The sequence below is a fragment of the Drosophila guanche genome, unplaced genomic scaffold (assembly GCF_900245975.1).
Source record: "Drosophila guanche unplaced genomic scaffold, DGUA_6, whole genome shotgun sequence".
Taxonomy (NCBI): domain Eukaryota; kingdom Metazoa; phylum Arthropoda; class Insecta; order Diptera; family Drosophilidae; genus Drosophila; species Drosophila guanche.
In genome coordinates, this window is record NW_022995758.1 from 173,045 (window position 1) to 191,991 (window position 18,947).

Genomic DNA, 18,947 nt, shown 5'->3' on the forward strand with positions numbered 1-18,947 from the left:
TGAGATGGTAGAAAGGAGGGAAAGAGGGGGAGGAGGAGGGGGAAGGGGAGAGGGGAGGTGAGGGGGCGGGTGGTGGAGGGGGGGAGGGGGGGGGGGGGGGGGAGAGAGATCATAAACTAGACAATATCTATATCTTGGACTATGCATTTCTATCTCTCTCTTTCTCTTTGACTTTGTCTTTACCCAGTATATCCCTTACGGTGTGTGTCTGTGTGGCATTTTACTTTGGATTTGTTTTTTCTTGTGCTTTAATATTCGTGCTACCGTTAGAAGCCACAAGGTAAGAAAGATCGAGGGGTAACGAGTTGAATTTTAGTAGGGTGGGGAGGTGGGGGAATACCAGTACTACCTTCTCATCCGCGTGTGCAGGTGGTTGGAGGGGCTCCCAACTGGCGTCAAAGCCGACGGCTTGCTCAGCGCCGGCGTCGCTTTGGTAAAACATTAATTAAATTAATTAACCAACTCGTGCCAAGAACTTCATACACAGCAGCTCGTAGGAGGAAGAGCAAGAGCCAACAAAAAAATACATATTCCATAATCGTAGAAACGAGTGTAGATATTCTAGACATCGCTTTGGAACGCATAATTAATGCGCTCAGTGCGCAGAACCAGATTAAAGTGCGCCTACCCGACTAGCCGGCCGAAAGGTGGATGAAAATATACTTACTACTAAATATACGCTCATAAGTATACACATATGTACAATATGTATCTAGATTCGTATATAAAGTACATCTGTGAGTGGTTGGTTGCTGGTTTTTTGTTGTTGTTGCTGCCAAGTCATCCGGCTATTGGTTTTTGAAGGGGCAACCACAAGGCGGGGATGTGTAATACAGAAGTTTGGAGCCGTCGGCCGGCAGTTGAAACTTATTCTCCCTTAAGCTTCTAGTTTTGACAACACTAACCCATGGATATATTCCTGTTACTTAACTTGAAGCGGAAATTCTTTATGAATTCTTACATTTCTCTTTCATTTCTTCACATTTCTGGGATGGTACAATGTGCCCTTACAACTTCATTGAGTTTCTAGTTACTTTATCTTTTTAGGTGACATTTTCCCATTTCTCGGCTGCAACTGATCTGCCATTAATCTCTGGGTTAGAACAATCAACTGGTTCTCCATATCCGTTAAGATCTTGGAATGTGAAGCATACAGACACAAAAAGAGAAGCTCGGCACGTGCCAACAGGCAAACAACAATGACAGCATCGAAGACATCAATCAAATTGAGTTGACTGAATGCATTCGAAAAAATCTAAAACAAAGAAAACAGAGTTGGATGAATGCTGGGCACGTGGATGCTGGAGTGGAGCATCTGACGCGAAAGTCTGTGAACAGAGTGTGCATCTGGCTCTAATATGGCGCTTAATTGCGAGCGATTAATGAAGCAAGAATCCCAATCCCAAAACCCAATACCTAATACATATAGCAACAACAGCGCGAGGCGCTCAAGGCTGCTCTGTCGTCGCCTGTGCCGGGTGTCATGTGTCAGGTGTCAAAGCAAAAGGGGCAAAAGTTTAACGGTTTAACTCACCAGTTTCACCGCTCATCCAATCAGCCAGCAAAAAGCCAATCCATCAGAGAAGCAACCAAACACTGACCAACCGAAAGCCCAAAAAACTAAATGAAAAACGAAACAAAACCCCCAAAATCGCCGCCAGCCAAGTGGCCAACGAACTCCATACCACTGACCATTGGAAGGTCGCCATTTCCATAGACATCGACATCGACATAGCTATCGTCGCGGATCAACAAAAAAAGCCAGTAAGCCAAGTGCAATAAACAATAAGCCGATGGATGCCAAAAATTGATTATAAACTATTGAAAAAAAACTTAAAAAAATACGCAGGCGGAAAGCAGGCAAGGCAGGAATATTATGAGTTAGTTACGAAGTCGTGAATACCATAGAAGGAGAGAGCTAGCTAATTAATATTACAGGTAAAATATTATTATTAGCTTTGACTGGGATCCCTTGTTGAGATAATTTCAACTTATGTTTAGGCAAAGATTTAGCTTCTAATTAATCTGAAATTTCAATCAGTTCAATCAAACACCACCCGAGACAGACACCACCCGAGCCACCTTAACCTATTGATGACCATAGCTGAAACCACAAAATGTGGCACAATGTGCGCATATTGAATGGATCGTTGCATGATCGACTCCGCGTCTGTTTCCGATCCTAAAGCTAAGACAAAAAACGCAGTCTGCTCTGGGCACTGGGAAGCGGTGGGACTTTGATTTGTACGACGCTTCGTCGCTTGACACAATTTTTGAATACGACGCGAGACGCGTCGGAAGTGGACGCGGGGCATCAGACTTGGAGCGTCGATTAATATGGGGAACGGCGGCACTTGCCGCAAATGGAGTGCCAACTTCCGATTATATATACATACATATATCTATATAATTTAGCAGTTACCCACTCCCACACAAAAAGAGATCCCAAGCACAAGCCATAAATCAGTTATGAGATTGAGGGTTGTTGTTGAAGGGAGTTGGAGGGCTTGGAGCTGTTGACAACACTGGCTGAGCATGACAATTGCCACCTGCTGACAAAGAACAAAACAAAAAAAGAAACACAAGCCCCCTCCACCCGCCACCGAGATTCAAATCCCATTAATGACAAAACAAAAGTCAACAATAAATTCATATTTCCATCAAAAGGCTAAGAACTGAGAGGCACTAAAACTCGGAATCAAAATGCATAAACAAACAGTCAAAATGTCGTTAAATCTTCATCGTTTTAAAACACAATATTAAGTTAAAGTCCGTCCAATTCCCCGGAACACAGAGAACCGATGCCACATGACAAGCAACAAAAAAAATAAACAGAAAAAAAATAAATTGCCTCATCAGAAGCGCACCCAAACCCAACGGGTGGGAAGGAGATGCGGATGGGAGTGTGAATAAAATTGATTTGCTATATAAATCATGATCCCCCCATCATTACTACATTAATGTATAATGTACAGAAGAAGGGAAATTTAATTCCAGATTATTATAGCCAAGGATTGGAGTGGCATGGATATGTCTTTGCCTGGGAATAGTCGCGGAACAAAACATCCTCGACTACTTAAAATTAGATTTACACAAGCGATTATTTCTCATTGGAGATAAATCATTTAATTTGCAAGCCACTATAATCATACAGACTAAGAGATCCAATCCAATCGAATGGAACGGATTATGCAATCACAATCTTCTCATCTTTTTCTGCTTTTTGCTTCCGGAAAAGTCAATCAGTGTGATGAGGAGGAAGCCGAGCAGTTGGCCGTTGCATTAATCGCACACAACTATGCAGGCAAATCAGAGGCGATCCATCGTTCGGTCGGTCGTTCGATCGCATTCATTACCGTTGAAAGATCGGCTCGAACGTGTCATGTCATACAGCGCCATCGCATCACTCAGGCTCGGCTCTCATCATTCTTGCTTAATTGAAATAATGCCAGCCTATAATTGAATCAATTACATCGCCTACAAATCAGCACCCAAGCAAAATGAATAATGCCAATTAGAGCTGTTGGTATACATATGTATCTATGATCCATGGAAATGCTTGTCACAGTCACGATAAACTTAATACACTGGCAAAAAAGAAAGGCCCGCTAGAGTGGAGTTTTCAGTATTAGAAAATGCATTTAAAAATGTGACAAATCAATGTCCATCATTCACAATACCGCGTTTGTCTGTGTTTGACCTATTTTTATACCCGGAACTCGAAGAGTAAATAGGGTATATTGTATTTGTGGGGAATAACGGTTGTATGTAACGCACAGAAGGAAGCGATTCCGACCCCATAAAGTATATATATTCTTGATCAGCATCAATAGCCGAGTCGATTGAGCCATGTCTGTTTGTCCGTCTGTCCGTCTTGTTTGTCGGCTAGTTCTCAGAGACTATAAGAGCTAGAGCCACCAAATTTTGGCTCCAGACTGCTGTATGCTCACACTGAAACCAGTGTATTTAAAAAAATGAGCCCCGCCCCCGCAAAAGGGCGAAAACCTCCCAAACCTACAAGAAGACACAAGAAAACTAAAAACGCCATTCGGTAAGGAATTACCATATCTATCAGATCACCAAATTGGGATCCGATTGGATCATTATTATGGCCACAATGAAGAAATTAATTTGCAGTGACTAAACCCACCCTGTCCCGCACCTTACATTTGTTTGTTTTCACGTTCTCTCATTCACACTCTGTTTCGGCCTCTGCCTTTGCCGCGAGTCTGCAGTGTGGGTCTAGGGAAGCCCGGCAAGCTAAAGGAGCGTGTTGGTGTGAGAAGTGTTGTAGATGTAGATGACAGTTGAAAAAAAATTAAAAAATTTGACAAAACACCGCTAAGGTGCAGATGTAGTGCTGAGTGTCGGGTATAAAAGTTGTGACGCGTAAGAAGCGTCTCAAACGTCCCTTCTCGTTGTTAGTGTATTGCTCCACCTACTATTTCTGCCTGACTCACTGTACTGAGACGCTAGTAAACTGTGAGCCAACTGTCCGAAATAGATTTTACGAGCTTTAATAGATTCCAGCATCTGTTAATGAACAAATACCCAAATATTCACAAATGTACAAACACACATGGACCTATTGGCATACTCGTATTTCTAGTAAATTCTCTTTGGATGAATCGAATGGACCGAAGTGTGGTGGTTTTCTGCCTATTTCTGTGCCTTTTGCCTGACTGCATGCTGGCCACTAAGGAAATGGAGAACTATGTCCCCGAGCGCTGTCGATATTTGAGATCGCACGAGGAGGTGCTGCAGAGAAAATGTTCAGGACACTACCCTTTGGTGGCAGTCACCAAGTTCCGGGACACGTTCATCGAGGCAGGCGAACCGTTCGCCCTGTACATGACCGCGTCGCTGGACTATGTGCTGGTGCTAATGAAGGCATCGCCGCTGCACAATTGCCAAAAGATGCGCTTCCTGGACGTTACGAGCTTCAACTGTGGCGATAAGAACAACACAGTAATACTGAAAAGTGCGGCCATGTACTGTTTCCCGTTCCACATCCAACTGCCCGACGACCTCATGCAGATGTGCCTCATGGAGAACGACATGAACTTGGATCCGCTCAAAGAGGTGCTCAAAACGAAACGCGGTGTCATCCACTATGCCCTCGGCGACAATGGGGCCGAGCGCCTGGGCCTTGGCATTGGGATCGGCATTGGCGTCTGGCTTCGGCTCCTTGCTCTTCCATTGTCCATCTCCATCTGCATGGGTATGGTGATGGTGATGCAGCGACTTTAAGGGCGGTCGCTCACCGATCCAGTCTGGATCATCATAATACGAGTCATAAACTTTAATGCGACGGCCATAAAGATTGATCATACAGGGAGGGCGCTTGTCGTTTTGGGGTATCAAAAATAAAAATAAAAAAAATAAAAAACAAATTAACCAATCATCAAAATATGATGTGAAAACGATTGAATTGAATTCTGTATTTTTTTGATCGTCAGGCCTTGCTTTTTGTACATCTTGAACGTTTATTATATTCCTTTAATTTTAATCAAAAAATAAACCAAAATTAAGCCTTACGTCTCGTCCTTTATGGGCTATTGTTTTCCTTTTTGTGTGGTTGTTGCTGATTTTCGATTCCTGTTCCTCTACTCGTGCTTCTGCTTCTCCTTCTCATTTCAGCATTCTTGCATTTGCCACATCACGTTGCAGCCTATCGATTGTGATCGGTCACCTGCGCCTACCTGGCGTGCTTCTAATTTCCATCCACATTGCAAAACCTAATCCCCAATTCGCAATTCACTATTCGCTATTGGCGTTTCGCGATTCGCGATTCGCGATTCGCGATTCTCATTCCAACATCCAATTTCAATTGCCCATTCATCCGGTCGGTATCGGGGTTGGGGTTTGGGCAGGGCTGGGCTGGGCTGTGGGGGGCTGCTGTCTAGCGGTTAACTCTGCCTATGCCAATGCAAGGAAAAGCCTTGGCGACCGAATTGTCAATTGGGCAGGGGGTTGGTTGTATGCAGAACAACCGAATACCCCAGAACACCAGATACCGGGTACTCTAGTTTGGTGCTAGCGGCGATTTACATTTTGGCCATTGGCCTGGGGGCTGGGTTCAGAGGCAGAAACTGTTGCACAAATGCCGTTGTCTGCCGGTCTCTGTCTCTGCACAGTGGCACCAATCGAGATTTCATTTACATATAAATTTACCTTTTTTCGCGACAACTTGCACTGTGGAATTGCAATCAAATTAATTTGCTTAATCTTTATTTACTTTTATGATATGCCATTCTGCACAGCTTTTTTCTCACTCTTGTGCCTGTTTTTTGCATCCAACTGCAGGGGTCGGGCACGCAGGTACTCAAATGTTTTAGTGCTTTTGAATGCACACAAAAAAGAGAGACGAAGTCCAAAACGTTTCTGCTTCTCTGCCGCTGCGGCAGACGAGCAATTGTGCATGGGCAACATCCGAAGCTGTTTCTCTGCCGCTGCGGCTGTTATGGCCGAAGCTACACGAAGCTTTTACGCTGTGCGTGCAAATGAACTAACTATAAGGAGGTCTCGTCGGCAAAAGTAAGCAGAACGGGCGAGTGAAATGGAGTGAGAGAATGGAGTGTGCTGATTAACCATTTGAAGGCATTGTGAAAAAACATAAAATTTGTTTCATAATTAAATTTGTAATAATTGGCTACATGATAGTAGCAATTGTTTTAAAAAAAAAAATAATTTGAAAAAATTTGAAAAAAAATGTTGTCCGCAATCAACCTTCCGCGTCGACAAGCAAACGAGCACTGAAAATAGGCAGAACCAGCGAGTAACTCTGCCACCGACGAGGCCTCCTTATAGTTTCTTCATGTGCGTGCGCCTACTGCGCTGCCCGAGATCGCTACCGGCCTCTGCTCTACTGGCCAATTTGAGAACTTGCTCCACTGTGCCGAAATTATGGTACCGCACATACGAGAAGCTTGGGTCCAGCTTGGTTCTTGCATTTGTTGCTGGTGTTTCATCGGAATTTCCAATTGGTTTTCAATTTCAATTGATCGGCACTGCAATTGTCACGTGTTTGCCGCGCATGCCTCTGGAAACTGCCACTACCCTGTCTACCTTTCTCCCACTTGCTGTGGTACACACACACAAAGCCGCCAGACCCCTGCCCCTCCAACATCTGGGCATTACACATCTGGCACACTTGAGTTCAATCAAATGCAGGAGACAGCAGTAGCAGCAGTAGCAGCAGCAGAGCCGCAGCAGGTGAGGCCTCTCCTCGGATAATTGCGCAAAAGCTTTAAGGAGATCTGTCCAGTTGCAAGCAGTATATCCATTTGCATAAATTTCCCTTGCAGGGGCAGACCGAGACCAAGAACAAACTGCAGTTGGGAAATGCGTAGTGCCAGAGAACTGTGATAAGGCGGGGGGACACGACTGTGACTTGGGATGGGACGGTACTACTGGCAGGCTAACCATATCATAAACAATGAATAGGCGGTGGCTAGTAGTGGATAGTGATGGCTGGTGGTGCTGATATTGCTGCTGCTTCTGGCTTCTGTGGCTTCTGCTGTCATACCCTTACAGTGAGTACTACATGATTACGAATGCAGCATCATGTAAGCGGTATTAGCTGCGTAAGGAAGGGTATGCAACGCTTCGGCTGGAACTAGAAGTTAGAACTCCTCTCTTGTTGTGGTGCCTATTAAAACGGTTTCCATTTTACAAATGGAAGCGATCACCCTCCTCACGCCATCTTTCAGCTTCTTGAGCTCCTATTAGTGCGCGTCTGTGGCCGCTGCTGTTGATGTTACTGCTGTCGCTTGAGTGAAATTGCATTATAAATTAATTAGTCAACTATTTTAGCAACTAAACACAAGTTGAGCGTGCAAACACCTGTACGGAGTCCGGAGTCTCCTCAGAGAGAGAGAGAGAGAGAGAGAAAATCTCCCATGGTCGGACGGACGGACGGACGAACGGACAATCACGACTTTTGCAGAACAAATGAAGCGGCCAGTTGTGGCCATACACGGACACATCTCCCGGGGGCCGAGCGACCGATGTCCGTCTGCGGGTGTGCAGTTGCTCCTGCCCCACAATGAAATATTGTACACTGGAATGTGGCCACCGCTGCTCCATTCTTTGCCTTCAACTCATTAAATTTATCCGTTCTCTTCAGCAGTGCGTCAACTTTATACCATAAAGGCTTCTCCTTTGAGCTACTTTTCAGTTTCTTGAGCCACTGCGTCAGTGCCTTTTCCCTTAGTCTTTTTTATATGCTTTAGACTTTCTTCGGCACTTTCCATATTATTTATAATTATTAATTGTTCATAGTTCCATTTGGATGATCTGGATATCCTTAAGCACTCTAAAGCTCCTTACCATTTTCATTAATTCGTTTTCTTATCTCTCTGTTCTACCTTTTCTTTTGCTTTTTGCACCCAACTATTGATCTACTTGTTTGAGAATGTGGGAAATTGTTTCCTTTCCTCCGTGAATCCCCTCACGTGCAGCAATCAACAGCTATTCTTTGGACATTATCGCACGCCTACTTAGTGACAGCAATTAAATATTTACATAAGTAGTGCCTAAAAATAGTATAAGATATTCATTTTGATGGGATCTGGCTACAACTGCCTGATTGAAAGGCGTTCCGAAATGCAGAAGAATGGGAATACAGATGACAACTACTTAAAATTGGAGGGGCCGACTAAAGAGGGACATTAATCAATTTGTTAGTTGAGCCCTGCGACTACTTAGTCAGGTCTCTCTCTCTATCTCTCTCTCGGCGCCCCCTCCTCCTCCAGTGCCCCGGATGCTATAATTAAAACATTCTCTTTGATGGTGACGAAAGAAAACGAATCGAGTCGGGGCCCGGAGATCAGAGATCAGAGTTTAAAACAATAAGCGGCCAATAAGCCAAACAAAGCGAATGTGCAGTTAGCTTAACGGTCGAGCGTGAAGAAGAGCATAAATAAAGTTTGTCAAAGCAATACGGACAGCGACAGACAGAGAGAGAGAGAGAGAGAGAGAGAGAGGCCGAGGCTTCAGCTCTTCTCAAACGAAACACACGCAGAAGTGAAAGAGACGATCGGTTGCTTCGAGTTCGTTTTCCATCGTTTGACACATGAACTTTGGCTACTAATGGAAGACGAGGGTCAGTCTATTCGGGCGATGGAATGGTATGGATATTTTAAAGTACCGTTTGCCAGCCCCGACCGGCAGCGACCGACAGCGAACATCTTCCTCAGCAGCGGCTTCTGGGGCCTATTGTCAACCAGCGACAAAACAATTTCAAATCTTGATCGAACCTTTTGTTCCAAACGTTCGTTGACATTTGTCAGCGACCGACCCGACCCGACCCCCAAAACTACTTCTATGGGACCTTCACCTGCACCTGAACATGATTGATTTCGATAGCGATGCAAACCGATTCGATATCCCATACTCATACCCAGACCCAGAAATTATCATCATCTGCACTACGGCACTTTCCTATCGCTTTTGCTGGTCCACAATTGTTGCTTCTGCTGCTGCTGCTGCCTGGTGTGTATTTTTATCGATATTAATAGTCGACTTTTGTATCGATCTCTTGGGATTATATCATCCCAACCATTGAACAGATTTTACCAATCATTTGAAAGGGCTTTTGGTGTTTGGCTTTGCCTTTGCTTTGCTTTGGTTTTCTGTGGTGTGTGGTGTGTGTTTTGTTTCACCTTATTGTCTATTTTTGTCTGAGTTTCTTTCATATTTTGTTTATAGAAATATTTGTGTAACATTTCTTTACCAATGATCTTAATGTATTATTTCTTCGTTTTTGCAATCTATTTTTGGCTTGCGTTTTGTCTGTTGGCTTTCGTCTTATGCAAAGTGTTTTGTGCAAAAGATGACTGAACTCTGCTAGGGGCCGATATAGTATCTACTTATTATTGGGGTTTTAGGGCTTGTCAGTGGGCTCCAATTGGGAGCTATGTACATCTCCATCTCTGCATCAAAGCATTCAGCCCGATCTAATGGATTGACCGAAATGACTGGAAGAGCTGGCAAACTGCTCTCTATTTGTGTTGAGTCTCCAATAAAAAAGCTCGCTTTTTTTTGGAAGACTCGCCAAGGCGCTTCCTATCTACATGTATTCTCATTGAACTTGTGTGCATTGCAGTTGTTTGTGCACTTGTTTTTTTTTTACGTTTTTTGTTATAATCTATATTTGGGCGTGGCTTTCATCTCGTTAGCAGCGCCACCTGCAGCATTAATTAAGCAACAGACGAGGAGCGAGTGCCTCAAAATGGTGGCATCGCCCAGATGGGTGGGGACGGGTTAGGGTAGCTCCGCATTCACGGAAGATGCCTAAGAGAGATAGCCTCTAACGAGATTCTTATCACAGAAACACAGAGATGATGCTGATGCTCATGCCACCGCAAACATGCAGTCCTGCTCTCGTTTTGTTTTACCCACCTCGTTCCTAGTCACCAGCAGCATCATCGACAACATCTGGCAATGATAAAGTTATAAAAAACGGAGCATTTCCGATTAAGTTGATTGTCGAAAATTTGCAAACAAATGAAATATTTCAGCAATGTGATTTAATGGCTGTGGTGGCATCCACACGGTAATTGCAAACGCCAGCGGGGCGTGCTGCAAAAATCTGTTGGCAACAGGTAGCAAGTCAATAGAAGCATTCAAACCGGGCTACGGCCCTGGCCATGGATATGGCCACCTGTTTTGTCATCCATTAGCCATCCTTCCTGTGTCAGCTTGTCTGTGGGGTTTCGGGTTTCGGGTTTCGGGTTTGGGGATCTCTTGTTGCATGCAACGCCTTCTTAATGGCATTTGGAAATTTGTCAATCGTTGTTGGGCAGCACCCGACGGCCCACCTTCTCGCCATGTCCAGCGGAAGTGGGAGAGGAAAAAAAATACAAAAAATTTACCAAAGCGGTTCTTCTGGAGCACGCAGCCAGCCAGCCAGCCGGCACAAAGCTACCCCACTCCTAGCACCACTCAACTACCGATCTAACGAAGCAATTTATTTGATTTGGCTCGGCACGTTCCTCTGGAGAAGATCTGAGCTCCGGTTTCGTCTCCTGTTGTTGCTGCTGCTCCAGCTTCAGCTGCAGCTCCAACTTCTGCTTCTGCTTTTGGTTGCAATTTAAGTTGATGTTGCGCTAAGTGCTGCCATTGCCACTGCCACTGCCATTGCCACAGGCAAGGCAACGGCACGAGGCATGCAGCAAGCGGCAGGCAGCCAGGCATAATTTAAGTGACGAATTGAGTCAAGTCCAACCGGCCAATCAAGCATCGAGACACGCGCCAATACACGCGTCCTCCCTCCATCCACATCCCATTCTATTATATTCTATTCATTTTTATACTCTAAATCTATTGACACTGTGCATGCAACATGTTGCCAGCAACCTTGTTGCCAGAGATAACAGAGGTGGACACTCACAGACACACACACACTTTAGAGATGTTAACAGTTTTTTTTGCAACAGACAATTGCTGTCTGGCTTCGGCTTCGGGCAGGGAGATTGATTGACAGACATTCGATAGGCGAACCTGGCCAAGAGCAATAGCAACAGCAGCAACAGCAACAGAAGTGGCCAAAGCAGATCAGACTTGAGTAACAGCAGAGTAATTAGCATCTGATCTGCTATATGTACATACATATGTACAATGTGTAGTCGCAATCGGAGATCGGAGATCGGATATCGGAGATCAGTAAAACTAACAGAGACACTATTTTCAGCAAGATAAGGATCGATAGGTGAAGTCCACCATGTATAACTATACATATAAAAACTCATCCTAAACTATAAACAACAGTAGGATTGGAAAGACTAGCAGATTTGTAAAAGAACAAAAATATAGTTAAGAAGTTTAAAAATCTATAGCAGCCAGAGGACATTGATACCAACAAGAGCCTACCAAAAGGTTAAGAAGGAAACGTTTAGTCGATCTGTATGACTTAACTTACTTGAGCAAAAATAGATAAAAGTCTGAGTAGAATTGGTTCTACCATCTATAGATCAAACATCTGATAAGTAATGGAATTTGCGGCCTTTTTTCTGCTTAATTTACATAAAGGCAGTGCACGTGCCGCGACACTAGCATGCACTGTTACCTAATATATGTATATAATAGGTGGACTGTTACTCCCATCTACACGACTCGAATATACCCGAATACAATTTAAGTAATAATAGATAGGGTAGATCGATAGGTTCTCTATAGGTAACTGAACCATGAAAAAAGTTTTTGGGCTGCAAAGAGAATCCCAGAGCAAACCTACTCATACATAGAAACATTTTACGAGTACATATTACACCCCATATTTGCACAAACATTCCCGATAGCCACCATCAAAGTCTGAAGCAAACCCCAACCCCCCAACCCCCCATCCAACAATTGCTGCTGGTTGACCATAAACCGGAGACAACCTGAGCAGCTCCACAGCCACGCTCGTTCACTGGCTGTTTGTTTGCCTTATTGAGGCGGTGTTAATTGTCATAAAACGAAACGATGCATACAGCAATACAAATACAATGAAGTGTACGATGCACATACATATGTACGTATGTACATACATATGTATGTATAGAGGTAAGAGAACATTAGCGAGCGGTGGGACGGGTTACTGTCATGTCTATGGGCTATTGATGAGCATTCGCCGGATTCTTTTTGGCAAGTCCAGCTCGCCGGGCCCCGCCCGCTACCAGACCACAGCCGTATTTTATGGCAACATTGTGCTAATAGGCAATTGTGCATTGTTTCTGTGTGTGTATATGTATATATACATTCATATATGTACATATGTACGAGTTAAATATCCCTGAGCATCGCTTTGTATTATTATTGTACAACGTTTACAGTTTGTTTTTGTCGTCGTTTTCATTCATTTCCATATGGACACGCTCATTCGTAAGCATACGGTGTACGCATGTATGGAAGCAGGAATCACCAATCTGTCTACATTTGTGTACATACATACATACATACCTACATACGTATGTATGCACATATCTGTCCAAAGATATAGCAGATATATATTTGATTTGTTTAGCATTACGTATGTGTGTCTGTGTGCCCGCTCATTTGACCCAATTTGTTATGCAAATATTATGATTATTATTCCTATGGGGCCTGCGGGCTGCAGTTACCTTTCCGAACTAGACAATTTTCCAGTGTGGCGAGGGGAAGGAACCACCAAAGTGAGACAATTTTCCACGCTTCTATCTGTCGCCCAGTCGGGAATGTTTTTTGTTTTTATACCCGGTACTCGAAGAGTAAATAGGGTATATTGTATTTGTGCACAAAGTGGATGTATGTAACGCAGAGAAGAAAACGTTTCCGACACCATAAAGTATATATATTCTTGATCAGCATCAATAGCCGCGTCGATTGAGCCATGTCTGTCTGTCCGTTCGTCTGTCCGTCCTGATGAGCCGTACCTCTTCTCGGCCTCTGCCGCGTCTCTGCCGTGACTCTGCAGTGTGTGGCTCTTGGGGAGGGTGGCGAGCGAAGGAGCGTGTTGGCGTGAGAAGTGTTGTAGATATAAAATTTTAAATTTGACAAAAAAAAAACCCCCTTAGGTACAGATGTAGTACTGAGTACCTGGTATACAAATTGTGACGCTTAAGAAGCACCTCACACATCCCTTCTCGTTTTTTTCCGTTTGTGTCCAGCTATTGTTCTGATTTGCATTGTTTGCTCACTCTCTTTGTCTTTCTTGGCTGAATTTGCATTGCACGATGATGTCATGCAGATCGAACAGACAGATACCATAAAATGCCAAAAATGTAGAATAAAATCGAAGCCAGAAAATCCCCTATTAAAAACAAAATACAAGTGAATGCAACGAAGCTTTAAATGCCCTTGCAGAAATCTCTCTGAGAATGGAAGGAATATTTTTATTATTGTTTCAAAATGTATTTGGTGTAGCTTAATAATCAAATAAATGTACAATGAAAATGTCTCTTGAGGCTTGCCAAAGTAAAAGTAGGGCCAAGAATCACATTTCCCAAATGTAATCAAATTTTCTTCTGTAGTTAATCTACGTATATTTTCCCCTCTTGACCGCACCGATTGCAGACTATCAAAGGAGCGATCAAAATGCAAGAAATGGCTGAGGTTTTCACCAGGTACCAACGACAGAACAGGGTTTTTCGTGGGGTAAGAACCCACAACAGGCAAAAGCATCCGCGGCAGCAGCAGCATCGGCATTGACATTCCCAAAAGGAAAATGGAAGTTGAGCGAAGAAAGAAACAAGAAACGATGTGGAAGAAGAAAAAAAAAACTGAAACTGGTTTCTCCCTTTTCCTTTTTAAATACAGTTGCTTTTCAAGAACGTTCGCACAGCCACAAATGAGGATCCACAGAAGACAGTGGGGCTGGCAATGGGCAGCACCACCAAAAACGGCGACAGGCGATGAAGAATGTGGAATGCAGAAATACCCCACCCCACCTCACCCTTAAGCTTGCTATCTCTCTCTCTCTCTCTCCCTCGCACTCTTTGGGCAGAGAGGCCCACCCACTCTGTCTCTTTCATGCATACATTTTTTTATTGCAAATGTAATTTTTTCCTTCCCTTTCCTTCTTCACTTCCTCCTACTTTTTTATGGCTTGCTGGCAAATTTGTTCATTTTTCTAATTTCGCTGATTTATGGACACCAGGGAGATGCACGTTACCAGAGGAGTGAGCCTCCAAAACGTCCTGAAACTGAAGCCTCTCTCTCCGACTCTCCCAGCGGACTGACTCACATGACCTGCCTGAACTTTGCTTTAATGGCTTTTTATAAGCCAGTTTTTGTTGCTGTTGTTGTTTCCATTTGCTGTTCGTCATTTATTTTTTGTCATAAAATGTGTCTGGATATTCTCCAGTTGAGTCCAGTCTTCTCTTTCCTTCCTTTCAACAGCTCCATCTTCGGTTTCTCTGTCCTAATCGGCATATTGCACTTGACTGATGGCAGACAAGAAACATAAATAAACGAGAAGGGACGTGTGAGACGCTTCTTACTCGTCACAGCTTGTATACCCGGCACTCAGGACTACATCTGCACCTTAGCCGTTATTTGTCAAATTTTACATTTTTTCTTCATCTGTCATCTACATCTACAACACTTCTCACACCAACACGCTCCTTTAGCTCGCCGCCCTTCCCTAGACACACACACTGCACTGCGGGACGGGATGGGTTAAAAGTCGGCAAAAGCAGCGGCAGGGGGAGGGCAGAGGCAGGGGCCGAGTGAAGCAGAAGCAGAGGGTGAATGAGAGAATGTAAAAAGAGCAACAAAGGCTGCGGGACAGGGTGGGTTTAGCCACTGGAAATTAATACTTTATGCGTTACATACATCCACTTTGTGCACAAATACAATATACCCTATTTACTCTTTGAGTACCGCGTATAAAAAACAAACCAAGAAAGAATCAAAAAGGAAGTAAAATCCTCTAAACTTTAGGAGTTTAATGGCTGAACAGAATTAAATTCCCATTTATTCCCATTGCCTACAAGCATTAATTTCAACTATTTTATTGAATAGAGTTCTTGTTTAGGATTAATAGGATTTATAAAGATTAATTTAAATTAAATCCAAAGACTTGAAAATAGTCAAGAAAAATAAATATAAATCAGGCTCTTGCTAAATTTGTATTAAAATTCTAGAATTTCCATTTCCTTTGACAGAGACACACAGAAGAGAAGAAGTAGAACCATGAAGAATATTGCTTATTAGATGTATTATCCAACTGGCAGTCAAGTGCAGCTCCGACTGAGGTATTAATTGCATTCGCAGTGGCAATTAATCTGCCCGATAATCGTATTAATTGCCGGCACTGCGGAGATGCTCATAAATATCATGCTGCCACAGAGAGAGAGAGGCAGAGAGACAGCGACACTGGTTGGGGAGACTGATCGAGTGTTTGGTGTGGTGTGGTGCGGGTTGCTGCAGCTGACCGGTGCAGATGCAATGGCTAAATGGGATACAATCCTGCACATGATAGAACCACCACCGAAGCTAGTTAGAAATATAATGCGAAAAGCAATCAAAATGCAAAAGGAACAGCTGGCTATCGGCCACGGCGGCTTAATATGAGCGTGAGACGTGCATCATGACACGTTGGCCGTTACTCACGAGAAGTCCTAGAAATGTGTAATCAGCAGCAATTCTCTATCTCCATCCTGTGAAAGAAAGTCAGAACTTCGATTCATTGAGAGAGCCAACCGACAACCTAATGCCTTACATACTCGGTTTAGGATTCTTGTCCTATACTGTCCAATCCGAGGTTCGGTCCGAGGCAAAACATCTGCGCCAAACGAACTTTACATGCAAAAAGGAATCACTGTTGGAGCGGTTTGCTTCATCGGAATGGCTGGTGGCAGGCAGGCAGGCAGGCTGGCAGGCTGGCAGGCTGATGGGCAGGCAGGCGGCTTTGCTGTCCGAACATACGCAAACAGGATCAGGAAATTCCGGTTTGCTATTATTTTTATTATAATAATTTTTCTTCGCTCCCCGCCTTCACTCGCCGGATGCCGCTCGCATCCTCACCCTCACCAGCGATTCTTCTGAAGATGTGAAGCTCTTCTAATGCCTAAAAACACACACACACACACAGAGAACGAGAGAGAAGAAGGAGCGAAAGAAACAGGAATTCGCGACTCAACAGAACATTGAAAGACGATACCTACATTCTTCGGTTCGGTTTGGTCGCTCGCCTTCAGCTTCCAGCAACAGTCCCAGCCCAGTCCCAGCCCAGTCCCAGTCCTCAGCCCCATCATCATCCGAAGACCCATTCAGGATTGGTCAATCCGAAGTGCAGCATCTTCTGTTTGTCTGCGCTGCTTGTCGATCTTGCCGTGACTCGTTTGCTATTTTTATAATCAGCTAAATCGAAAGAAGCGCTTAAAATGAGGGTATACACGAATCATCAGCAAATATTATCTAGAAATATTAGTTATATAATACAAAAAAGCAAAGGATTCCCAACCAAGATGAAAGTTTGAATGGATCAATCTCAATAGATCATCTCTGTATCACTTTTTCTAGGGTGACCATCAAGGCGTCTGCTTTTCGCTGCGCCCCAAGGATACCAACAAAAAATAAAACTACTGAAAAAAAAGTATCTCTGCCTTACTTCTTGACTGGCTCCTCCTAATGTGAGTAGGACCGTTGGGTGAACAGGTTCTCTCTCGTGCCGCAAGAATTCATTTGCGATCTAACTTTGATCTGCCCTCGATCGGATCGGCTGCTTTGCTCTGCTTGGCTTGGCTTGGCTCCCACCTGGTTTGGGCTGCTCTTTGGATTATTGATTGCTCTGGGTCTCTGGGCAAACGTGTGCCAAGCAGTGACAGTGGCAGTGGCAGCCTCAGGCTTCTTCCCACTTCCCACTTCCCACTATCGTCTCTATGCATCTCCCACTGTGGTGAGCATTTGTCGCCATAGCAAGTATTTGCTTTTCCACTTTGAATTCGCCGTCGAATTATTATTTATGGGACTGCAACTAATTTAAAGGAGAGGGAAGAGCCATCAAGAGGATCGAGAGAGAAGCTGAGGGAAGACCAGATATAGCATGGTCCCCTGGGCCATTGATGTCTTTGTTTATTGGAGAGGTACGAAGACATGTCTCCGGCCTTAGCCACAGGCCAGTAACTAATGCTAATTAGACTTCTTCTTCTCTACATCCCAGCAGCCAAGAGAAAAGGAGTTGCAGTTGACACAGCAATTGACAGCAATTCCAAGGGAGAAATGTACATACATATGTGAGATTCGAGTTGTATTTGTGTAGATCTTGTTCCATTTGTGTTGTTCGTCACTTTTTTATGGAATATCTTAAATCAAAAGTTGCTCGTCAATTTTTTTGTTCTATTCGGATATTGTTCTATATTTGTTATATTCGACGCCTTTTGCCGATTTGCAGCGCACTTAAATTCAATCAAGATGATTTCATTTGTGTCCTTGCTTTTGATGAACATGTAAGTAAGAAACCAACAATCCATTTTGAGTCAATAGTCAAATATTTACCAATATTATAGCCTAGGCTGCATTGGGGCAGCGGTGTGTGTTTTCTTGGGTGTTTGCATGATGGCCCGCAAGGATAAAAACAACATTGTGAAACGACAAATTTACCGCATGGGGTATAAAATCAAGGAGCTCGTTTACAGCTGTGCCGTATCCAACTACATGGATGTGGCTAGAATGAGGCCGTATGTCATGTATCGCCTGGCCTTAATCCCGAAGAAAGCCTTGGTCTTTGACCTGGATGCCACTCTGGTCAAGGTGGTGGGCATTGGCCAATTAGAGGAGGGGTCGCATTATGATTTCAAGGTAGATTTGCCAAATGGCCTGGAAATCTTCATCTTCAAGCGTCCACATTTGGATAATTTTTTGGCAACAGCCTCGCGCTGGTTCGACCTCATCGTATTCACTGCCTTTAACAATTATGTCGCCGACCCCATCCTGGATTACTTGGACGCTGGGAGGAAAATCCTGAATCGACGTCTCTATAGCCACGATTGCGGCAAGTTGTATGGGTTCAGGGCCAAATTCGTGTCGCTGGTGGGCCGCGATTTGTCCAGCGTTGTAATCCTTGATCATTCAAACTTTGAATGCTGGTGGATTAAGCAAAATATCATACACATTCGCAAACATGTAATTGATGAATGGGACACGACACTTCATGATCTTTTGCCCATCCTCGATTCGCTGCGCTTTGTCATGAATGTCCGTTCCGTACTCCCCCCAAAATAAATATATTTGAAATAATTTTCAAATGATTATAGTTCCCCTGCTTATGCCCGCGTTAAAAATAATTATTTAAAGGTAATTACAAATTATAATTTGGGCGAATTGGAGATTGCCGTGGAACCTTCCTTGGATCTGTTTTGCGGTTGAGAAAAACATTGCTTTTGGAGCAATTTAGTAGGCGATATATTGTTTGAGTTTTTGTGTTAAAAAAACTCAATCGAAGCAGTCGCTGAAATTACAGTGAGTTGCATTTACTTTCC

At 43.8% G+C, this 18,947-nt stretch overlaps 2 protein-coding genes across 2 annotated transcripts; both read left to right on the forward strand.

Annotated features, from left to right (window-relative positions):
• Window positions 1-4,543: 4,543 nt before the first annotated feature.
• LOC117590487 lies at window positions 4,544-5,326 on the forward strand. Its single transcript, XM_034283144.1, has one exon. The coding sequence runs from the start codon at window positions 4,624-4,626 to the stop codon at window positions 5,248-5,250; it is 627 nt and encodes a 208-aa protein (XP_034139035.1). The 5' UTR covers window positions 4,544-4,623; the 3' UTR covers window positions 5,251-5,326.
• A 12,462-nt stretch (window positions 5,327-17,788) lies between these two features.
• On the forward strand, window positions 17,789-18,690 carry LOC117590554 (CTD nuclear envelope phosphatase 1 homolog). The gene is made up of 2 exons (XM_034283294.1): window positions 17,789-17,915; window positions 17,976-18,690. Exons 1-2 carry the CDS (start codon window positions 17,881-17,883, stop codon window positions 18,688-18,690), a joined length of 750 nt encoding a protein of 249 aa, XP_034139185.1. The 5' UTR covers window positions 17,789-17,880.
• Window positions 18,691-18,947: the final 257 nt, after the last annotated feature.